The sequence below is a fragment of the Salmo trutta genome, chromosome 31 (genome assembly GCF_901001165.1).
Source record: "Salmo trutta chromosome 31, fSalTru1.1, whole genome shotgun sequence".
Lineage (NCBI taxonomy): Eukaryota > Metazoa > Chordata > Actinopteri > Salmoniformes > Salmonidae > Salmo > Salmo trutta.
This window is the reverse complement of record NC_042987.1, coordinates 8,327,701-8,353,034: the sequence shown is the minus strand read 5'-3', so window position 1 is coordinate 8,353,034 and position 25,334 is coordinate 8,327,701. Positions and strand designations below refer to the sequence as shown.

The window sequence follows — 25,334 nt, the reverse complement described above, 5'->3', positions numbered from 1 at the left end:
TTTCTCCTTCAAACAATAACACTATGTTTTGGGTTGTTTTGGGTTACTTTAGACTTTGCATGCAACTGTTGAGCATGGGTTTTCTGGTTGAGAATAATATAATTTGCAGGTTGTCGTACCAAGCCTTTTTGCCACCCAGCTTCTCTCCTGCGCCTCATTGTTCACCGGAGAGGCTTTATAAGGGACCCCTCGCTGGTTGGCGACATGTCGCCCCTTTGTTCCTCATCAGTTTGTTTTGACACCAGCCGGTGCTTTCGGCACGTCTGTCATCGTATATATTATTTATTTATTCTTAATAACCAATCGCGCCTATATTATGCTCGTTTTTTTGTTGTTGTCCTTTATAGGCATATATCGAGCGTCAGTTCACCCAATTGCCATAAATCGGGCATGACATGACACCAGGTGGCGGGGCGGATAGCCTATTTAGATTACTCTACAGACTATTGGGTCGCTTCGCCTATTAGGCACCTGCTTCTCCCATTAGCATTGTTGGAGAAAAAAAACATTAAATATTCACAGATTTTTTTTAAACACATGTTAATATGATGTGTTGACCCATTTAAAAATCCTATAAGGCCAGAAAAATGCGACCACACTTTCAGGAAGCATCTATGCTTCTGAAATATAATGCTGGCATCGATTTACCTTGACACATTTTCGCAGGGTGTGCTTGCATTGACAAAAACAAGCGCACCTTGAATACTTAAACGAACCACCATGCTTTTCTTGAGGCTTTAATTCCTTACAGACAGCGCAACCACCAGGCCTTCAGGCAGCAGTTTGGATAGATCCTATCATATCAAATCCAAGTTTAGGCTTAATTGTTTTTTCTTCCTTCCTTTCTCTTAAAACAGATGGTCTCTTCATCCCTGGAGGGGCATCATATGTAGGCTGGTGTTCATTCCGACCACTTTCCACATCTCTAATTGGTTCAAATTCACACCCATGCACCCATTCATATTCTATTAAATTTAAATGTAAATTTTAAACTGATAGATGTTTACTAAATATTTATATCTGGCAAATGAGACACTATGACCAGCTATATTTAGGCTTTTTTTCCCTCAATCTTTTTTTCTCCATTTCCCTGTAAAGAGATCAGACAGCAATACAGATAAGTATTTTTACAGTTACAGTGAGGTTACATGTTAGAACGCTGTGTACTGCACTTCTAGTAGGAGCTTCCTCCCATGAACCATCTCTCCCAGATTGGTTTTTGGTGACTTTTTTATGGGTAGACAGATACAGCTGGTGAAACCAATGCCTCTGGGTAGGCCTAGGTCTTAGATTGGTTCTGAAGAACTTGGGTCTGGTTCTTGGTAGTCCTCGGTATAAAATATTCACCAATCCTGTGCAAGAAACCTGAGAAGCAACACGCTACATACCAAACAGATAGGATTGGATTTGCTGTAATCCATTTCCAATTTGAGTTCTCTCTCCATCACTTGGCTTCAATCTCTTTCACGTCATCAGCTCCATCAGAAACACATCAAAATCATGTCAACGTTGAAGTGGTGAGTGAGCCCTGTGGAAAGTTGGATTTCAGGTCAGAGTGCACTTTCTGCTGCGGTGACTCCACAGATCCTGGCAGGCGGCATTGATTTTAAACAGCTGTGCACACGCTTCTATTTCTATTCTTCCTCTCCATGTTGTGTCTTTAAGTCCTGTGGGCTGCTGCTGGTTAGTCAGAGGCCCATGTTCCTGGTTATCTGCAACCCCAGGCCTTGTGCATGTCAGGGGCACCAGCGTGAGGGTGCGTGAGTCAAAAGACTATAATAAGATGTTACTTGTCTGTTAAACAGTTCCTCCACAGTACCATCCAGACTCAGAGGAATCTTTTGTTGCATCTTTCAACATTGTAGCTCTTGGCCTATTACACGACCATTCAAAAGTTTTGGGGTCACTTAGAAATGTCCTTGTTTTTGAAAGAAACATTTTTTTTTGGTCCATTAAAATAACATCAAATTGATCAGAAATACAGTGTAGACATTGTTAATGTTGTAAATGACTATTGTAGCTGGAAACGGCATATTTTTTATGGACTGGCAGCTTCATTAAATAGTACCCGCAAAACACCAGTCTCAATGTCCACAGTGAAGAGGCGACTCCGGGATGCTGGCCTTCGAGGCAGAGTTCCTCTGTCCAGTGTCTGTGTTCTTTTGCCCATCTTAATCTTTTCTTTTTATTGGCCAGTCTGAGATATGGCTTTTTCTTTGCAACTCTGCCTAGAAGGCCACATCGCGGAGTCACCTCTTCACTGTTGATGTTGAGACTTGTGTTTTGCAGGTACTATTTAATGAAGCTGCCAGTTGAGGACTTGTGAGGTGTCTGTTTCTCAAACTAGACACTCTAATGTACTTGTCCTCTTGCTCAGTTGTGCACCGGGGCCTCCCACTCCTCTTTCTATTCTGGTTAGAGCCAGTTTGCGCTGTTCTGTGAAGGGAGTAGTACACAGCGTTGTACGAGATCTTCAGTTTCTTGGCAATTTCTCGCATGGAATAGCCATCATTTCTCAGAACAAGAATAGACTGACGAGTTTCAGAAGAAAGTTCTTTGTTTCTGGCCATTTTGAGCCTGCAAACGAACCCACACATGCTGATGCTCCAGATACTCAACTAGTCTAAAGAAGGACAGTTGTATTGCTTCTTTAATCATAACAACAGTTTTCAGCTGTGCCAACATAATTGCAAAATGGTTTTCTAATGATCAATTAGCCTTTTACATTTTTTTAACTTGCATTAGATAACACAACGTACCATTTGAACACAGGAGTGATGGTTGCTGATAATGGGCCTCTGTACGCCTATTTAGATATTCCATAAAGAAATCTGCCATTTCCAACTACAATAGTAATTTACATCATTAACAATTTCTTATCTGTATTTCCGATCAATTTGATGTTATTTTAATGGACAAAAAATGTGCTTTTCTTTAAAAAACAGGGACATTTCTAAGTGACCCCAAACCTTTGAACAGTAGTGTATATCACAATGACCACTGCCATGTGGGTTAATCCAACGGCACTGCAGTCAGTTCTCCTGTATATGGAGCAAATAGTTTGCAGGTTTGTTTCCAGTCAGACCAGAATCTTAGACGTAGTTTATATGCTCAGAACCTCTATACTTCATCCAAAAATTGGGTTTTTAAGCACACCATACAATACTTTTTTAGTTTTTACACAGCTCTACAGGACCTCCTTGGTAGATTAGAAGAGAGGAGAGAAGAACAGAGGAGAGAATGAGAGTAGAGGAGTGTGGGTCTGGAGTGTACTGTGGGTGAGTGAAAGCTGTGAGATGGATTGTGACTTGATTGATGCCCTTCACCAGACGAATCAGAGATTGTGATGTGTCAGCACAGATTAATAATGCACACTGCTTCGATATACCTCTCCTTTACCTCTCTATCCCATTTCTCTCTCTTTTATCTACCTTTCTCTCTCTGCTTTTTTCCTCCTCTCCTCTCCACCCTGTCCTTTCATGTTCTTTCATTCATGTTTTTCTCCTGTCTTCTCTCCTCTCCTGTTATTTTTCTCTCCCCTCTCTCTTTCTATCACTTCCACCTCCTCTCTCCTTTTTTCTCCTCCCACCCTCTCTTTTTCCTCTCTCCCCTTTCTCCCTCTCCCCTCCTTTCTACTATCTTTCCTCTTTCCCTATCTACTGTTACATTAGGATTTTTCATTTTGCAATATTCTTCCTATCAGATCTTTATTCTAGCTCTGTTGAAGAAGCAATGTATATGTTAATGTGTTGATTTGCAAGCCACTGTGAAACGCTCTAAAGTGGAAGTAGTGAAGTGGTTGCACTGAGGTGCTGTTGCTGCTGTGTCACCGAGTGACAGAAGGTATAAAGGGCAAGGAGATTGAGTGACAAGATGGCCGACATGATAGAAACTTGCAGACTGTCTCATCAGACGTGGAATGAAGGCTGTGGTTGGCAAGAATATTCTAGAACGTTCTAAAGAATGCTGATGAATTTGCCTGTTGTTTTGGGCAAGGATAGTTTTGGGAAAGAGAATAATCTTCTTTGGTTTTGGGCTGTAGAACAAGGCTATTTCCATTGTACAAAGAAAAGAAAATCCTCTTTCTGATTGAGAATCCCTTTTTGGCTCAAGAGTAAGGCTAGTAAACTCATTAATGTCTCCTGGATGGCTGCCGAGACCTAGAAGAAAAGAGAAAATTAATCAGTATCCAGACAGTAATGACTTGTTTTGATGAAATCTGTCCATGTTAATGCTTTGACCTCAACTGTATCACTATCAGCTATGGATTATGGCTACTGCTGTCTACTATGGTCTGTCTGTACATGATTATTTTATATCCCTATCTGTGTGTGGGCTGGGCAGATTTCAAAGGTTATGACTCTATTTGCATAACATCACCTCTCACGACTCCAGGTCAGAAGGATGGAGACGATTTGGGTCCTGCAAGAGTGGTGGGGGAGTATATATAATTGTCATTTTTTGGGCCAGATATTGCGATTAGGAATTGATATTTTCAAACACGGGTGAAAACGTGGTAATTCCATCAGACATGGTTTAAACAAGTGTCAGGGTAGAAAACATCACCTCTAAAATGAGATCTTAAGAATTAATACAAACTGTGCTAACTGAATACAAAACCAAATTAAACAAATCTTTTCCAACATTGTTATAGGCTACAATGATACTATATAGGCTTATTGCAACTACATATTATTAAACATACATGTTTTACATTATCATCAAAATATACTATGCTATAAGCACTTATTAAATAGTTAATGAACAACATTGAGTTCCTATTTCCTATTTTACCATTATGAGTTCTTAAGTTTTACATTATCATCAAAATATACTATGCTATAAGCACTTATTAAATAGTTAATGAACAACATTGAGTTCCTATTTCCTATTTTACCATTATGAGTTCTTAAATAACCTAAGTTAATTATTTATTCAGGCAGATGATAAGCTACAGATGGAATAGGAAGCTTATGATTGTGTAATTATCTATACACTCACCAACAAGTTTATTAGGTACACCCATCTACTACTGGGTAGGACCCCCCTTTACCTCCAGAACAGCCTGAATTCTTTGGGGCAAGGATTCTACAAGTTGGAAACGTTCCACGGGGGTGTTGGACCATGCTGATGGAATGGCATCATGCAGTTGCTGCAGATTCGATGGCGGTACACCCCCGCCACCAGCCTGTACCGTTGACACCAGGCAGGATGGGTCCGTGGACTCATGCTGCTTAAGACAAATCCTGACTCTGTCATCAGCATGACGCAACAGGAACCTGGATTCGTCGGACCAGGCGATGCTTTTCCACTCCTTAATTGTCCAGTGTTGGTGATCTCGTGCCCACTGGAGCCCCTTCCTCTTGATTTTAGCTGTTAGGTGTGAACCCATTGTGGTTGTCTGCAGCAATAGCCCATCCGTGACAAGGACCAACGATGTTTGAGTTCCCGAGATGCTGTTGTACTACACTGTTGTACTCCATCATTATTTTTCTGTCTGCCGCCCCCATGTTAGCTTGCACGATTCTTGCCATTCTCCTTCGACCTCTCTCATCAACAAACTGCTTTCGCCCACGGGGCTGAGACTGGATTAGATTTTTGTTTGTTGCACCAGTCTTGAGAAACCCTAGACACTGTCGTGCCCAGGAGGACGGACGTTTCTGAGAGACTGGATCCGGTGTGCCTGGCACCGGCGATCATACCACGCTCAAAGTCGCTTAGGTCACTCGAACAGTAATTGAATACCTCGATGTCTGCCTGCCTGCTTTATGTATGTGATTCACTGTATGTAGGAGTATTCCATTTTTGTGAACCATTTTAATGTATCATAAAAAGACAGTATGATAACCATTATTCAGTCTGATGGTAGTTGGTATGCACCAGGCTGGCTGAGATGTCTGGCTGAGGTTGGCTGAGATGTCTGGCCGTTGTGAGGACGGGGGCGATTTGTCAGTCTGTTATCTTTGGCAGCTCTTTAATTTGTCACAGACACACACACACTTGCCCACAAGTGCGCACGGACACGCACACACTGCACACGCACAGCCGCAAGGACACACACACACTAACAACAGAGAGCACGGACATGCACGCAACGCACACATGCACACACACACACGTATAAACACTCTCTCAGACTCCCTCTCACTGACAGACAGGACAGAACCATCGAGCGCAATGTTTGTTTTTCTACGTCATTACTTTGGCTTTCAATTCGATTCACATCTTTTTTGTCTCTCAAGGCAAACCTCATTTTGGAGTCACAAATCTCTCATCTCCATCAGGAACCAATGCAATGAATGGCTCGTTACCAGTAGAATTGCTCAAGATGGGTGCATGACACAGGAGGTTGGTGGCACCTTAATTGGGGAGAACGGGCTCGTGGGAATGGCTGGAGCGGAATGAGCGGGGAGGGTATCAAATACATCAAACACATGGTATTTAAATATAATCATACACTTTAATGCACCTCTAATGAGTATTTCAGTTGTTTTTTTCCCCTGAGGTTAAAATGATGTTAGCCTGGGTGCCAGTCTGCTCCTGCTCTCATGTTTGCCTTGACAATGACAGCAATGGAGTTGGCAAGTGCACAAACAGATCTGGGACCAGGCGACAATGACATCAGTGTGGTTCTTAATTTATGGAGGCCATGTAGCCAGCAGCGCCAGGGATAATTAGATCTCAGAGGAGAGGATAGGGATCATGTGACCAGGCCTAGCCAGGTGTCGCCATGACGGTGTATGTCGCCATGACAGTGTGTGTACTCAGGAGGGACGGAGCTGGGTAAACGTACAAATGTTATACCAAGGAATTAATACACAGAATATCGATGACAGAGGTTTTACAATTAGAATAGTCTAAATCTAGCCTGCATGATCTGGACAGCAGAGGCCAAACGCACTAATGAATGAAGTAGGCTCTGCCTACACATTGCAAATAAAGGAAAGGGGGATACCTAGTCAGTTGCACAACTGAATGCATTCAACCGAAATGTGTCTTCCGTATTTAACCCAACCCCTCTGAATCAGAGAGGTGTGGGGGGCTGTCTTAACCGACGTCATCGGCGCCCGGGGAGCAGTTGTTGATGTTGGGGGCTAACTACGTTGCTCAAGGGCAGAACGGCAGATTTTTCAACTTTGGAGGCTCAGGGATTCGAACCAGTGACTTTTCGGTTATTGCAGTGCCTATCTGAGAAATAGTCCTCATCTTCCTGAAAAGCTTGAGATGTGTCTTGATAATGACATGAAAGTGAGTGAAGATGATAAAGGCCGTCTCTGTTGTCAGGGAGCTTCTATTGTTCTTTCTTCCATCTCTTCTCTCCTCCTCCAGAAGCTACTTCACTAATTGCCTGCTGTTGCTCCCGTCAGAAGCATCTCAGGTTTCACTGTGTGGTTCGCTTGATGGGTTTTTAATCGTTCATTTGCTCAGGAATGAGGGGAGGCCTGCTTCACAAATGGCACGCTATTCCCTATATAATGCACTACTTTTGACATTTTGACTATGGCCCATAGAGCTTTGGTCAACAGTAGTGCACTACATAGGCAATAGGGTGCCATTTGGGATGTAGACGAGAGCTCTGAGGAGTGTGGCGGCCGCTCAGCTCAGCCTGGACATCTCATTAACTCCCCTGAGAGACACGACAGACAGGCAGAACAGAACAGGACTGACTGAGCCTCTACTGTAAAACCAAAATGGAGGGCGCGGGCGGGAGGGAGGCAGTGATAGAGAGAGGGACAGAGACAGAGAGAGACAGGGCCCGGCGCCATCTTGGTTATTAAAAACATGGAGGGAGAGAGATAGAGTGTTCGTCACTAGTTACCACAGCCACAAAGTCGTAAACCCTGCCTATTTCAACCATTTATCTTCTTAAAATGTGATTTTAAACCTAACATTAACCCTGACCTTGACCACACTGCTAACCTTATGCCTAACCCTAACCTTAAATTACATTTTAGTTTTCACGAATTTCTACGACATAGCCATTTTGACTTTGTGGCTGTGGTAACTGGTGGAAACCAGAGAGAGGGAGGGATGTGTGGGGGGTGGCTTGATAGATGGATACATCTATTTTCACAAACATACCAGAATATTGCATAAACATGCTATTAAAATACACTATTTTTCACTAGTCTATCTGATTACTTTTACTCATTGAATCAGTAGGAGTACTGTCAAACAGATCATCATCCGCATGAACTGCATGTAGCCAGTCGTATCCAGAATAGGGTATGTAGTACATACTGTACTCTATTTAACTTCTATGGGCTACCCTAGTCAACAGCCAGTGGAATTGCGTGGCGCGAAGTACAAATACCTCAAAAAGGCTATAACTTCAATTTCTCAAACATATGACTATTTTACTCCATTTTAAAGACAAGACTCTCGTTAATCTAACTACATTGTCTGATTTCAAAAAGGCTTTACAGCGAAAGCAAAACCATAGATTATGTCAGGAGAGTACCCTGCCAAAAATAATCGCACAGCCATTTTCAAAGCAAGCATATATGTCACAAAAACCAAAACCACAGCTAAATGCAGCACTAACCTTTGATGATCTTCATCAGATGACACTCCTAGGACATTATGTTATACAATACATGCATGTTTTGTTCAATCAAGTTCATATTTATATCAAAAACCAGCTTTTTACATTAGCATGTGATGTTCAGAACTAGCATACCCACCGAAAACGTCCGGTGAATTTACTAAATTACTCATGATAAACGTTGACAAAATACATAACAATTATTTTAAGAATTATACATACAGAACCCCTTTATGCAAACGCTATGTCAGATTTTCGGCGAAAGCACATTTTGCAATATTCTGAGTATATAGCTTGGCCATCACAGGCTAGCTAATTTGACACCCACCAAGTTTGGGGCTCACTAAACTCAGAATTACTATTAGAAAAATTGGATTACCTTTGCTGTTCTTCATCAGAATGCACTCCTAGGACTTCTACTTCAACAACAAATGTTGTTTTGGTTCCAAATAATCCATAGTTATATCCAAATACCTCCGTTTTGTTCGTGCGTTCAGGTCACTATCCAAAGGGTAACGCGCGAGCGCATTTCGTGACAACAAATGTCAAAATATTCCATTAACGTACTTAGAAGCATGTCAAACGCTGTTTAAAATCAATTTTTATGCTATTTTTCTCGTAAAATAGCGATAATATTCCAACCGGGCAACGTTGTATTCATTCAAAGGCTGAAAGAAAAAAATGGAGAAGTCTCGTGAATGTGCATCTCAGTCTCACTGTCCCCAGGCTGACCACTTACAAACTCTGCTGCTGTACTTTGCCCAGAGACAGCAGACACCCCATTCCACTTTCTGGCGGCTTTAGAGAGCCAATGGAAGCCTTAGAAACCATTCAAACAGTTTTAGAAACTTTAGAGTGTTTTCTATCCAAATCTGCTAATTATATGAATATTCTCGTTTCTGGGCAAGAGTAGTAACCAGTTTAAATCGGGTACGTTTTTTATCCGGCCGTGAAAATACTGCCCCCTAGCCCCAACAGGTTAATGGTGCTCCATGTACTGTGCTGCCTCCAGCATGGATCAAGGTTTCTGGCAGTAGGAATAATGCATAATAAATGATAATCTGCATGCGTTGCATGTAGCTAGATATGCAGGACATACAGCAGGGACTGTAGCTACTGCACCCAGCTTGTATGGAGGTATCTGGCAGGCTCCGATATGGTAATTGACCCATGAGCTGACAAGGTCTCAGCCATCAGGCTGCTTAATGAGCCAATGAACAGACAGAGTTAGACAGACCAAGGGCCTGTTTTAGTGATAGAGATAGCAGGGATGTGGAGGTTGACAGGACTAAAGTGTGTCTCTGGTTGTCGGTGGTGGAGATTTGCCTGTTTCTCTCTGTTAAAGCTGTTTATCCCCCAAGAAAGTGATGTTTAGTCATAGGAATTTGCATAATCTCTCCCTGTCGGTGAGAGTGTGTTATAGTGTGGGTGTGTGTGTTCGGTTTGTGTGTATGGATACGCCTATGTGTGAATGTGAATGTTGTGATAATGATTATTGTTCATGCACAGCTGTATATGATTAGAAACTTGTCTTTACAATTATGATAACATTTCAGGTCCATTTCCGTTAAGCATGTTGAAAACAGCAATGGTACACAAACCTTTTTCCGGTGTGGCCCAGCTAAAACTAAATGGGAGTTTTTGGCCACCCACTTCGCCAACAGCAGTGTGTATATACTGTATATATATACAGTGGCTTGCGAAAGTATTCACTCCCCTTCAAATTTTTCCTATTTTGTTCGTCTTACAACCTGGAATTAAAATAGATTTTGGGGGGGATCTGTATCATTTGATTTACACAACGTGCTTACCACTTTGAAGATGCAAAATAAATGTTTTTGTGAAACAAACAAGAAATAAGACAAAAAAACTGAAAACTTGAGCGTGCATAACTATTCACCCCCCAAAGCCAATACTTTGTAGAGCAATTACAGCTGCAAGTCTCTAGGGGTATGTCTCTATAAGCTTGGCACATCTAGCCACTGGGATTTTTGCCCATTCTTCAAGGCAAAACTGCTCCAGCTCCTTCAAGTTGGATGGGTTCCACTGGTGTACAGCAATCTTTAAGTCATACCACAGATTCTCAATTGGATTGAGGTCTGGGCTTTGACTAGGCCATTCCAAGACATTTAAATGTTTCCCCTTAAACCACTCAAGTGTTGCTTTAGCAGTATGCTTAGGGCCATTGTCCTGCTGGAAGGTGAACCTCCGTCCCAAGTTGGATGGGTTCAAGTTGGATGGGTTCTCAAATCTCTCAAAGACTGAAACAGGTTTCCCTCAACAATTTCCCTGTATTTAGCACAATCCATCATTCCTTAAATTCTGACCAGTTTCCCAGGCCCTGTCTATGAAAAACATCCCCACAGCATGATGCTGCCACCACCATGCTTCACTGTGGGGATGATGAGTGGTGTTGGGTTTGCGCCAGACATAGCGTTTCCCTTGATGGCTAAAAAGCTACATTTTTGTCTCATCTGACCAGAGTACCTTCTTCCAAATATTTGGGGAGTCTCCCACATGCCTTTTGGTGAACACCAAATGTGTTTGCTTATTTTTTTCTTTAAGCAATGGCTTTTTTTCTGGCCACTCTTCCATAAAGCCCAGCTCTGTGGAGTGTACAGCTTAGTGGTCCTATGGACAGATACTCCAATCTCCGCTGTGGAGCTTTGGAGCTCCTTCAGGGTTATCTTTGGTCTCTTTGTTGCCTCTCTGATTAATGCCCTCTTTGCCTGGTCCATGAGTTTTGGTGGGCAGCCCTCTCTTGGCAGGTTTGTTGTGGTGCCATATTCTTTACATTTTTTAATAATGGATTTAATGGTGCTCCGTGGGATGTTCAAAGTTTTGGATATTTTTTTATAACCCACCCCTGATCTGTACTTCTCCACAACTTTGTCCCTGACCTGTTTGGAGAGCTCCTTGGTCTTCATGGTACCACTTGCTTGATGGTGCCCCTTGCTTAGTGGTGTTGCAGACTCTGGGGCCTTTCAGAACAGGTGTATATATACTGAGATCATGTGACAGATCATGTGACACTTAGATTGCAAACAGGTGGACTTTATTTAACAAATGATGTGACTTCTGTAGGTAATTTGGTTGCACCAGAGGCTTCATAGCAAAGGGAATACATATGCACGCACCACTTTTCCGTTTTTTATTTATTTTTTAGAATTTTCTCATTTCACTTCACCAATTTGGACTATTTTGTGTAAGTCCATTACATGAAATCCAATTAAAAATCCTTTTAAATGACAGGTTGTAATGCTACAAAATAGGAAAAACGCCAAGTGGGATGAATACTTTTGCGAGGCACTGTATATATATATAATTTTTTTTTACCACGGACCAACTAACCCCGTTGTGAGCCTTGACCTAAACGGCACCAGCAGCTAACCTCTATCTGGGATCATTTTGAGTACAATAACTTATCGCATTCATTCTAAAATCTGTCCTCCTAACAGCATATCATCTTCCCTCTTCACTGTGATGTTAACAGGTTAAAAAGGGATAATCTGGGATTGACCAAACCTAGGTTACCATGGTAACAGACATCACAGGGTCACCATCATATTCTGGACCAATCCGTTTGATTGGAAAGTCATATTTATCCAATCTGCATTATATGCTAAAGTCTACCATAAGGCCACCACTTCAATTGAACAGCCATATTGTGGTTTTTGCCTTTTCTGCATATAAGGCCTGGTTGTGTGTGAATAAATTGTTTCCCTTCCGCTCTTGTAATCCGGCCTATATGTACTTTAATACCATTTGGTGCTAAGTTTTCTGCCAGTCCATCTGTTAGCTTCATTCTGAGGGCACACACGGTCAGTGAGCAGATGTCACTCGTTCTTCTGTGTCCCCTTTTAGCTGAGTAGGCTTACAGTACAGTACAGTACAGTACAGTACAGTACAGTACAGTACAGTACAGTACACCAATCCTTCGGAGGTATTGTGACCAGTGACCACATCGCTGCACTAAGCACTTGACTACACCACCAATGCAAATCAGGTTAAACCCTTTTGTGTGGGATGTTTGGGTCTGATATGGATAAGGTCCCTGGTTCGAGTCCCTCTTCCACTGGGCAGTAAGAGGAGGCATGTACAAGTACTATGAGTATACCTTGAGAATGCAGCCAAGAGAGTACAGTTTGTACAGTTTTTGACAACACAGCTAGAGCCACTGCTGAGCTCAGCCTCAGCCTCAGGCAGGGAGGTCTAAAAGGCTCCTATTATGGTGACTTAAGTGGTTGACAGGAAATCGAATTCTGAAATTGGTTGAAGAAAAACGAGGCGTATAGCATACACGCGTGCACGCACACATGCACGCACACATACACGCACACAAAGTCACTCAGGAAGCATAACACACAGTCGTTCTAAGCCCTACAATGCCCATTCCGCCTCACCAAACCCCAGGGAGGGATGATCACTAAATGCATCATCCACCACAAGCCAAGCTTTAGTTCCCTACGGTTGTGAGGGAACTTGTTTTTTTCCCCCCATATTCATTCTCGGAAGTATGATTTGAGGATCACTCATCCTGGCTCGTAGCTTAACATGAGTAAATGGGGTAATCTCTTGACGGCTTCTGGTTCCGAATGTTTGAGGTTGATAACGTTCCTCGTTCCCAAACATTCCTTCCTGTAGGAACTGGCATTAGTTCGCCGAACTAATATGTTATTGCCAGTGGGAATAGCTAATACTTCGGATTTCTAAACACTGCTATATAACTCAGTGGGAAGGAACGTTAATATAGACGGTTTGTTCAGGCACCCTGGTCTGTAGCTCCATTGATATGCAGCAAAGTGAACAGTGCTTGTACTAGGAGACTGACGGTTATGTCGTTTTGTCAGGAAGGGCTTGGATGACTTGTGGGGATCACAGGAACATAAAGACAGCAGCTCTCCTGCTAAAAACGTAACCGAGGCTGATGCAGCAGCACCTGCCTGCCGTAAGCCGTGCCTCATCCTGCGCCACTCTCATCCCTGGCTCCTCCTCTCTCTGTGTGTTTGTGTGTGTGTGTGTTAGGGAGAGAGAAAGGGAATGTTGTGCTTTGCTCTCTGCATTGAGTGTGTCAGGGAGTGTGTGTGGGTGTGTGTGCGTGCCTGCTTGTGTGCATGGGTGTGTTAGTGTGTGTATGTGTGTCTGTATGTGTGTGTATCCTTATGTGCCTGCATGCATGTGTGTGTGTGTGTGTGTGTGTGTGTGTGTGTGTGTGTGTGTGTGTGTGTGTGTGTGTGTGTGTGTGTGTGTGTGTGTGTGCGTGTGCGTGTGTGCGTGTGCATGCATGAATGACTGTCTCTTTGCCAACAGGGTCTTGGGTCATGTAGATCGTGCTGCTCCAACAGCCTGCTCCACCACCACAGGAGCTTCTGTAGCCCACAAATACACATTTCCTGTGCTAAAAATGATTTGTATTGTATGGAACTATACATGTGTGTATATGAATAGTTTCACAATATGTGGTCTGTAAACAAACTACAATATGAAATCTCTAATGAAAGCGAAGCACCCTCCAACAGTGTGTGTGTGCATGCATACTACTGTATGTGTGGTTTTGTGTATCCTTATATTCTGTCACTAAACTCAGCAATCTGTTCAACTGTATTGGTCTAAAGAGACTATCCTGTAGCTATTAACTGCTGTTGCTAGCAATCTCCCAGCTACTGATGGGCTGTAAACCTACCCAAGGAAACAGATCCTGCCTGTGATCTCAGATCTCACTGGCTGCTTTGTTGTCATGGAGACAGGGCCCGTAGAGGCTGCCTCAGCCCGACTGTGGTGAAAAGCATGCTGGGTAAGAGGGAGGGGGAGGTGATAAAAACAAAACATGTTATCTCACCCACAGTAGAACGGGAAAGGGTTGTTTTCCTCAGTTCAATGTGTTGATGCTTAGAATCATAATAGAGTAATTTCCCTTGATTTGCTCTTTAGATTCCCCATGAGGTATACTCCATGTCTGGCAAACTGAAGATACCTTAACCCTAACCGGGGTGGGGCTCAAACAAAGGATGTATGTGTCTTTCTCTGTGTGAGTGTGTGTGTCTCTGTCTGTCTGTCTGTCTGTCTGTCTGTCTGTCTGTCTGTCTGTCTGTCTGTCTGTCTGTCTGTCTGTCTGTCTGTCTGTCTGTCTGTCTGTCTGTCTGTGTGTCTGTCTGTCTGTCTGTCTGTCTGTCTGTCTGTCTGTCTGTCTGTCTGTCTGTCTGTCTGTCTGTCTGTCTGTCTGTCTGTCTGTCTGTCTGTCTGTCTGTCTGTGTGTGTGTGTGGGGGGGGGGGGTGTCTCTGTGTGTGCGTGTGTTCGTGCGTGCATGAATGTGTCTGTGAGTCTGTCTGACTGTCTGTGTGTGTGTCGTTGTGAAGTCACAAATACCCGCAGGTCATGTTGACTCATTCCCTCCTTCCTGTGTTGTTGCAGGTCCGCTGGATGGTCACACTGAGGATTCCACAGAGCAGGCCATGATGCCTCAGCCTCAGTCAGGGCTGTAGAAAACACACAGCGGTAAGGACACCCACACATACAGTCGTGGCCAAAGGTTTTGAGAATGACACAAATATTAATTTTCACAAAGTCTGCTACCTCAGTTTGTATGATGGCAATTTGCATATACTCCAGAATGTTATGAAGAGTGATCAGATGAGTCCCTCTTTGCCATGCAAATGAACTGAATCCCCCCCAAAAAAACATTTCCACTGCATTTTAGCCCTGCCACAATAGGACCAGCTGACATCATGTCAGTGATTCTCTTGTTAACACAGGTGTGAGTGTTGACGAGGACAAGGCTGGAGATCACTCTGTCATGCTGATTGTGTTCAAATAACAGACTGGAAGCTTCAAAAGGAGGGTGGTGCTTGGAATCATTGTTCTTCCTCTGTCAATCATGGTTACCTGCAAGGAAACACGTGCCGTCATCATTGCTTTGCACAAAAAGGGCTTCACAGGCAAGGATATTGCTGCCAGTAAGATTGGTAAATCAACCATTTATCGGATCATCAAGAACTTCAAGGAGAGCGGTTAAATTGTTGTGAAGAAGGCTTCAGGGCGCCCAAGAAAGCCCAGCAAGCGCCAGGACCGTCTCCTAAAGTTGTTTCAGCTGAGGGATCAGGGCACCACCAGTACAGAGATTGCTCAGGAATGGCAGCAGGCAGGTGTGAGTGCATCTGCACGCAGTGAGGCAAAGACTTTTGGAGGATTGCCTGGTGTCAAGAAGGGCAGCAAAGAAGCCACTTCTCTCCAGGAAAAACATTAGGGACAGACTGATATTCTGCAAAAGGTACAGGGATTGGACTGATGAAGACTGGGGTAAAGTCATTTTCTCTGATGAATCCCCTTTCCGATTGTTTGGGGCATCCGGAAAAAAGCTTGTCCGGCGAAGACAAGGTGAGCGCTACCATCAGTCCTGTGTCATGTCAACAGTAAAGCATCCTGAGACCATTCATGTGTGGGGTTGCTTCTCAGCCAAGGGAGTGGGCTCACTCACAATTTTGCCTAAGAACACAGCCATGATAAAGAATGGTACCAACACATCCTCCCGAGAGCAACTTCTCTCAACCATCCAGGAACAGTTTGGTGACGAACAATGCCTCTCCAGTATGATGGAGCATCTTGCCTTAAGGCAAAAGTGATACCTAAGTGGCTCGGGGAACAAAACATCGATATTTTGCGTCCATGGCCAGGAAACTCCCCAGACCTTAATCCCATTGAGAACTATTGGTCAATCCTCAAGAGGCAGGTGGACAAACAAAACCCCACAAATTCGGACAAACTCCAAGCATTGATTATGCACGAATGGGCTGCCATCAGTCAGGATGTGGCCCAGAAGTTAATTGACAGCATGTCAGGGCGGATTGCAGAGGTCTTGAAAAAGACGGGTCAACACTGCAAATATTGACTCTTTGCATCAACTTCATGTAATTGTCAATAAAATTATATGAAATGCTTATAATTATACTTCAGTATTCCATAGTAACATCTGACAAAAATATCTAAAGACATTGAAGCAGCGAACTTTGTGAAAATTAATAGTTGTGTCATTTTCAAAACTTTTGGCCACGACTGTACACATGCAGACACGCGTGTGCACAAACACTAATGATGGGGGGAAAAAATCGATACAATTACATATCGCGATATTATTTTTGACGATATATCATATCGTATTGACAATTTCGCAATATAATTCATGCAATAATTAATGCAATATAACTCTTTCATAGCTTGTTCTCCTGTTTATTTTCAAATTGGGAGCCCATTTCTTTGTCTTGTCCCTCTGCAGTAGACAGACTGTATATACTGAACAAAAATATGAACACAGCATGCAATAATTTAATTTATTTTACTGAGTTACAGTTCATATATGGAAATAAGTCAATTGAAAAAAATAAATTAGGCCCTAATCTATGGATTTCACATGACTGGGCAGGGGCCCACCCACTTGGGAGCCAGGCCCACTCACTGTCCAGGCCCAGCCAATCAAAATTAGTTTTCCCTCACAAAACGGCTTTATTACAGACAGAAATACTCCTCAGTTTCTGGGTGACTGGTGACTGGTCTCAGACAATCCTGCAGGTGAAGAAGCCGAATGTGGAGGTGCTACGGTTGTGAGGCCGGTTGGACATACTGCCAAAAGCGACGTTGGAGGCGGCTTATGGTAGAGAAATGAACATTACATTCTCTGGCTCTTGTGGACATGCCAATTTCTCTTGTGGGGATGCCAATTGCACGCTCCCTCAAAACTTGAGACATCTGTGGCATTGTGTTGTGTGACAAAACTGCCCATTTTAGAGTGGCCGTTTATTGCCCTCAGCACAAGGTGCACCTGTGTAATGATCATGCTGTTTAGTCAGCTTCTTGATATGCCACATCTTTCAGGTGGATGGATTATTTTAGCAAAGGACAAATGCTCACTAACAGGGATGTAAACAAATTTGTGCAAAAGATTTGAGAGAGATAAGCTTTTTGTGCATATGGAACATTTCTGGGATATTTTATTTCAGCTCATGAAACATGGGACGCTTTACATGTTGCATTTATATTTTTGTTCAGTATAGAATCGTGAGAATCATGAGAATCACAATACATATCGTATAGGCACCTAAGTATCGTGATGAACTTGTATTGTGAGGTCCCTCGCAATTCCCAACCAAAACACAAACGTGCACATGTGCACACACACACACACACACACACACACACACACACACACACACACACACACACACACACACACACACACACACACACACACACACACGGTTGTTGTGATACAGCGCCTCCGGAAAGTATTCAGATCCCTTGACGTTTTTCACCTTTTGTTAGGTTACAGCCTTATTCTAAAATTGATTAAATAGTTTTTTCCCCTTCATCAAGCTACACACAATACCCCTTAATGACAAAGCAAAAACAGGTTTTTAGATTTTTTTCTTCTAATTTATAAATATATATATATATATATTACATTTACATAAGTATTCAGACCCTTTACTCAGTACTTTGTTGAAGCACCTTTGGTAGCCTCAAGTCCTCTTGGGTATGATGCTACAAGCTTGGCACACCTGTATTGGGGGAGTTTCTCTCATCCCCAGTCTGAGGTCCTGAGCGCTCTGGAGCAGGACTTTGCTCCGTTCATCTTTCCCTCGATCCTGACTAATCTCCCAGTCCCTAACGCTGAAAACCATTCCCACAGCATGATTCTGCCACCACCATGCTTCACTGTAGGGATGGTGCCAGGTTTCCTCCAGACGTGACTTTTGGCATTCACGCCAAAGAGTTCAATCTTGGTTTCATCAGACCAGAGAATCTTGTTTCTCATGGTCTGATAGTCTTTAGGTACCTTTTGGCAAACTCTAAGCGGGCTGTCATGTGCCTTTTACTCAGGAGTGGCTTCCATCTGGCCACTCTATCATAAACGCCTGATTGGTGGAGTGCTGCAGTGATGGTTGTCCTTCTGGGAGGTTCTCCCATCTCCACAGAGGAACTCTAGAGCTCTGTCACAGTGACCATCTGGTGCTTGGTCACCTCCCTGGCCAAGACCGTTCTCTCCCGATTGCTCAGTTTGGCTTTGCTGCAAGCTCTAGGAAGAGTCTTGGGGGTTCCAATCTTCTTCCATTTAAGAATTATAGAGGCCACTGTGTTCTTGGGGACCTTCATAGTGGCATAAATAATTTGGTACCTTTCCCCAGATCTACGGACATTTCCTTCGACCTCATGGCTTGGTTTTTGACATGCACTTTCAACTGTGGGACCATATATAGACAGGTGTGTGCCTTTCCAAATCATGTCCAATCAATTGAATTTACCACAGGTAGACTCCAGTCAAGTTGTAGATACATCTCAAGTATGATCAATGGAAACAGGATGCACCTGAGCTGAATTTTGAGTCTCATAGCAAAGGGCCTGAATACTTATGTAAATTAGGTATTTATGTTTTTTATTTTGAATACATTAGTAAAATGTTCTAAAAACCTGTTTTCGCTTTGTCTTTATGGAGTATTGTGTGTAAAGTGATGAGTTTTTAAAATGTATTTAATCCATTTTAGAATAAAGCTGTCATGTTACAAAATGCAGAATAAGGGAAGGGGTCTGAATACTTTCCGAAGGCAATGTATATGGCCCTGCTCCAAACACCCTCTAGATGTGATGTATGCTATAGTATATGCTCTCTGTAGGTACAGTACAGTAAGGGACGTGTGCCAAGGGTGAACATAAGAACCCAGAGGCAAATCTGACATTGTTTCCCAGCCAACAGGGTCAATGCCGTGGTAGTAGAGATGAGATTAGTTTTACGGCATTAACAACTGTTACGACCGCTCCTGGCAAGGCCTGCAGTACAGTATGTAGATGGGACTGTTTTCTCCATTCCCAGACTCACAGTAAGCCCGTTTGTTTAACTGTGTTAATGGACCACAGCCGGGCAGCTGGTGCAGCTGGGGAACAGGTAATGTGGGGAAAGAGAAGGATCAAAGGTTTTGATAGCAGGTTAAATACAAGAGGGAGGGGGAGACAGGGAAGTGGAGGGGGGTGAGACAGGGTGAGAGGGGTGAGACAGGGGAGCCTTGTGGGGAAATGAGGGATCAAAGGTTCACGTAGATATCCATTTAAATACAATAGAAGGAGATGGGGAGGAAGAGACGGGACAGGGAAGATGGAGCCGAGGAGAACAAGATGGGGTGACGGGTAGAGACGGGGGATGAGACAGCTGATGGGTTGGACGGGTAAGGGGGATATAGAAGTAGACAGGTGTGAGATGAGGGATTGAGATGAGAGAAGGGTAGACCACAACAGGGGCTTGATTAGAGTGACAGACCACTCAAGATTGAATTAGATCAGGATCAAGTCACCATAGTGGGAAAGCGAGATTTCCAAAAAGGAATTTATTCCATTGACTTTCTACAACCCTTTTACAATGTTACCCTACTGAGTCAGCCCAGTTCAACAGGACCCACGTGCTTCTTATCATCCATTGCATCATGCTGATGATGCTAGCTAATAAATTGAGTTTCTTTAAGAGGAGACTTCATCGTGCTGGATGGAATGGCACTTGAATGATCTCTGATTAGGTTGTAGCTATTAGGTTATTGAATTGAAAAGTAGATCCTGAAAGCTCTTCGATTCCCTATCTATTAGGAACTTCTCTCCAAGCCTAGATAAGAGAGAGGGGGAAGCAGGGAAGTAGCGCTCCATGAAATATATGTCAGATGGACAGATACGTTTATAGACCGGTTATATTTAGAGCTCAGATGGGTCAAAGAGCCAGACTCCAATGCTTTTAAGCGCGTCAGATAAGAGCTAGAGAATTCCATATACGTTTTAATATGGAACTCTCGACCGGAAAGGGTAGAAAGTCCCTGTATTAGGGAAGCACGTTCAACACTTTCACCGGATGTGGGAAACTGTAGATAACTGTGGGCAGTGTAGGATGCGTGTGCACGTGCTCGTAAGCGTGTGTGTGTTCCTCTAATCTGTATGTATCTATATAAGTCTGTGCGCACTTGTATCTGTGTCTCTCTGTGTGTCTTCCATCCGTTCTGAACAGGATTGAAACAAAGAAGCCTGTCTCATTTGGTTTCACACCTGCGCTCCCACACTGGGGGGGTGGGGGGGGGGGGGGGTGGTGAGGTAGGAATAGAGGTAGAGAAGGAAAGAGGGAGGGATCGATGCGACTGGAGGAGTTATTGACTCCTGGACGGGGAGCTTCTGCAGAGCTCGGCTGAATATCTCCTCTCCTGCCAGGGATAAAAAATCTCCCCCAGGCAAAGAAGAGTCAGGCCTGATCCCCCTGGCTGGACTAGGATTACCCACAGGACATCTATTATAGGGGGCCTTCGCCATCTAACATCATAGATATTACGCTCTTATTGAATATTGCATGGTGCCGGGATGGCATAAACACCCCTTCCACTTCAATATCGTCTTTGCTTGAGTGTTTCCATATTAGGGTTTTATGTGCGATATGTACGTTTATTTGTGGCCAGTGGGGAAAGACTGTGTCAGTGGAAAGACTAGAAGAACAGTGGGTGGATAGAGTGAATGTAATATCTGTACCGGGCTCAACACCTTCCTTTTATGTATGGGTATTTACTGTATACACATGCAGAGGCTTGCCTGACCTGTCAATCCGAAGTCAAAAGGGTTTTTTGTTCAACTGACCAAATCCGGTATGGTCATCGACTATGTGCATTGTTCTTCAAAAGGATATTCTCTCCCTCGTATTTATTTGAACACATTTTTTTTTATTGGTTTGTTTGTTTTTCCACAGAGTGCCAAGCCCTGTTGAGTGAAGTTCCCCACCATCCCCCACCTCCATCCCCAGTCGCCGGAGGTACCATGGTTCCCCCCAGTCCTGGTGGAACCGTAGCCCAGTCCAGGGTGCCTCGCCCTGGGTACGGCCTCTGCCTCTACCCCCCTTTTCTGCTGCCACTGTTGCTGGTGCTCACTTCCCTGCCTAACCTCTCTGACGCCCTAGGTAAGTAACACACTACAGATGTTTGTTTGTGTGGGTGTGTTAGTTCATGTGTCTGTATAGTATGTCCTCCAATTGGTCAATTTGTTTATGTGCAGGTTTGTCCGTTTTTCTGCATGGCCGTCGGTGCGTCCTATCTCTCTATCTCTCTATCTCTCTTTCTCTCTCTCTATCCCTCTCTCTCCCTCTATGCTGACAAGCGTCTGTAGCAGTGAGTTGTGTTGGTCAACGCTAGCTGCAGTGAGTGGTGACGTGGTGTTGGGCTGGAGGTGGACCGGTGAAGGTGTGTCTGCCTGTCTGTTTCTGCGGTGATGGGTGTTTAACAAGATCCGTCAGGGCCGTGGTGGTTTTATTGCACTAATAAGCGGCGCACACACGTCAGCGCTTATCCGATCGTCACCGTCACTAAAGCATGTCAACAGATGTCTTGTCTTATGGATCGACGGTAAGACAGGTGAACAGAGAACGCATCTCAGTTTAACACCGCAGCACAAAAAACGCTACGGAAGTATGTGGCACCGAAGAGCATGAATGGTGTTTGACACTGATGAGCAGTGAGGGGATGTCAGCCTATAGTTAGTCATCACATCGAGGCTACTGTATGAACGCATGTCTTGATATGTCTTACAGTTCTAAATTTAAAGGACAGTGTGTTACCTAGAGGTATTATCGCGAACAGCGTTGCTCTGTGACTCAAAGATAATAGCATCCCAAAAAGAGCAGTCTGAACCACCATATTTCTTAACGCTGATGGCGTGCCCATGTTCATATTTGTTTTGGTTGGTGGCTAGGACCTTGCGTTTTTCTTGACCATGTAACCTGACCAGGAAAAACTCTGGACCCTAGTTATAGGCCACTTCTGTAATTGGTATGGGTTTACAGTGAACCTGAGTGATCTGGTCAGACTTGTCCAGACGGATCTAATTTCCAGCCTCCAGTCAAAGTGGGGGTGATTATAGTATCATGACACCCACTTGCTACCTACCGACGCACATCTGCACATTACACCTTCCCAGCACTGCTATTAGATAATCATAGCCTTGTGGTGTTTCATTATGATAGACCAGATGTAAGTCTTAAGTCTATCATTATATCCCACTGGCAGCCAGGGAGTGAAGGAGTCAAGGCTACTCAGCCTTTAAAGGGACGGACTGCATTCTTGACTATCCTCACCATATTCGGAGGAATTTTTCATGAAAGGAAAACCAATATGTATGTCTTGTTTGAATCAGAACCAAAGGCTCTAACCAGAACAGAATGCAGCTGGAGGCCGGTAGTTGCACCCGTGTAATTAGGATTGGTTCTAGTGTGCAGTGGGAATAGCACAATAATCTCTTTGAAAGTGACAGTGCAGAAATATAAACCAATGTTGAATGTGAAATCAACCCTCTTACACAGCTCCCCAAAGTACTGCCTGTTCCCAAGTGCAACACTTCACAACTGACAGAGTGTGTGACGTGTATGGTAAAAAGGCTACAATAATACGCAGTGTTTTTTTTCCCCGAAAAGTATTGTTGAGGTTTCTCTCGGTTTCTGCTCAGGCACTTTACCTCACAGCTCAGAGGTGGGCTGGCTGCTGTGTGACTGTTACTCACTGAAGTGTGAAGTTAGCAGGGGAGGGAGAGAAAAGCAAGAGCGCTTTTCCGTCTCTCAGTGATTTTGGGGAGTTATTGCAGTGTTTTTTTTTTCCTTCAGCTGCTCTGCCTCTCTATTGTAGAACTGAATCAACACAGAAGGAGCTGGCCCAGTGATAGAGTGAGTGAGAGACAGAGGTGGGAGAGCGGTAGAGAGGGAGGAAGGGAGGAAGGGAGGTTGTTATGGTGAGGGTCTGGCCGGCTTTGCCCTGATGGATAGAACTGATTCCGCCACTGAGGAGGAGTTAAGCTGGCTGCCATGGTAACAGACACAGAGGGATAGAACTCTGGGCTTGCCGAAGAAGAGTCTGACATTCTAAGATGGGCAGAGAGACGTAGGGAGGGAGGGACAGTATGAGACAGTGTGCGAGAGAGAGAAGAGAAAAATGTATGAAGTAGCTTGACAAGATTTTAGCACAATGGAAATGTATGGAATTTTTGTGCCTGAAATAGATTTTTATTTGCTGTTAGTAATAAGCATTACTGAATTTTGGAAACTAGCAACCGACATGACACGTTCTAAAACTAGAGCGTTCAGATCAAGCAAATTTTGTTCTAAAACTGCATAAAACTGTCTTGTCTGTTAGAATTGGGCTTTATAAATATAAAGGGTATAAATTAAAAGCCAAATGTATGTACTAATGCAATCCCTAAATCCTTGTACTCAAAATGGTCTCCTTGTCTCATTGTAATTTACTGCAGAGGCTGAAAAGGGTATGTGTGATATTAATACATTAAAGCCAATTATCTACTGTGAATTTCCACGACACCTTTTCATACACCCGTGTAGCACCCACCCATGTGTTCTCACAATCTGTGCTGCATAGTGGAGTAGCGTGCCCCAGGGTAGTGAAAAAACCTTCTCCTGTGAAGCTGAAGCACATCTTTTATAGATGACACACAGGAAGTCCTTGGTTATGTCCTCTAAATGATAGCCAGGAAGTGGACTGTACATAGCGGCCAATCACCATGTCCATCACGACTCAGTGATGTCATGTCTCTCTCTTCCTGTCCACGGCTTTGGGCTAGTTGGCATCTCTTGAGTGAGAGCTGTCTATCTTTGGGTAGATCAGTTGGTAGAGCATTGTGCTTGCAATGCCAGGGTTGTGGGTTCGATCGCCACGGGGGACCAAGTATAAAAATGTATGCTCAGTTGCTCTGGATAAGAGCATCTGCTAAAATGTAAATTATGATTTATGTATATTTACATGGGGAAAATATTAAGCAAAATCATTTTAGTACCATCATTCTAATAATGTTTAATAATTTGGATGTGTCTGTCTATCTATCTATCTGTTTATGGATCCATTATTTGTTTGTTTTCTGAACTGCATTATGTCTTGTACTCCTGGCTACAGAATTTCCCTATGAGGACAATAAAGTTTTAATTGATTTGAATTGTCTGTCTATCCCAGCGGCGCCCAAGTTTACCAAGATTCCCGGGGACCAGATTGGGGTGTCGGGAGGCGTGGCCTCGTTCGTGTGCCAGGCGTCAGGTGACCCCAAGCCCATGGTCAACTGGAACAAGAAAGGCAAGAAGGTCAACTCCCAACGCATAGAGGTGAGCTCACTCCATTCTCCACTCTGTAAAGATCATATTTGTCTATTAGCAATTTTTTAGGGGTTTTGTTTTATCACTTGTTGGACCAGCTCTTCTCTCCTTGTTTTTATTCCCCTGAATACTGGCCTTTTCCATTCGTTCCCAATTGGTCTCCTTCCTGGTTACTCACCTGGTTTCTGTCTCTTCCTGGTTCTTTGTCTTGGTTTCTGTCTCCTCTTGTTTTCCTCCTCATTCCAAACTGTTCCTGACTGTTTCTCCGCTGGCTATTTCCTGACTGTTCCCTATCTCCTCCTCTCTCCTAGACGATAGAGTTTGATGATGGAGCTGGGGCCGTGCTGAGGATCCAGCCTCTCAGGGCCCCCCGAGATGAGAACGTCTATGAGTGTGTGGCCCGCAACAGTGAGGGAGAGGTTGCCACCACCGCCAAGCTAGCCATCATACGAGGTGAGTGTGTGTGTGTGTGTGTGTGTCCACAAGAATAGGAAGCAAACAAACATTTTACCAACTGTGGACATTTTGTTAGTCCCTACAAGGTCAAATGCTATTTCTAGGGGGTTTAGGGTTAAAGTAGAATTAGGGTTAGAATTAGGTTTAGGAGTTACGGTTAGTTTTAGGGTCAGGATTTAGGTTTAGGGTTA

The 25,334-nt window shown here is 43.7% G+C and overlaps 1 protein-coding gene across 12 annotated transcripts in view; it reads left to right on the top strand.

Moving 5' to 3' along the window:
* The window catches only part of LOC115169433 (receptor-type tyrosine-protein phosphatase S), a 106,351-nt gene that overhangs the window by 495 nt on the left and 80,522 nt on the right, over positions 1-25,334 (top strand). For all 12 annotated transcript variants that reach the window (XM_029725041.1, XM_029725037.1, XM_029725034.1 and 9 more), the window contains exons 2-5: positions 14,958-15,041; positions 21,298-21,504; positions 24,551-24,696; positions 24,999-25,140. In XM_029725041.1, the coding sequence (XP_029580901.1) occupies positions 21,366-21,504; positions 24,551-24,696; positions 24,999-25,140 (427 nt within the window). In that variant the 5' untranslated portion in view covers positions 14,958-15,041; positions 21,298-21,365. The remainder of the gene's footprint in view (positions 1-14,957; positions 15,042-21,297; positions 21,505-24,550; positions 24,697-24,998; positions 25,141-25,334) is intronic.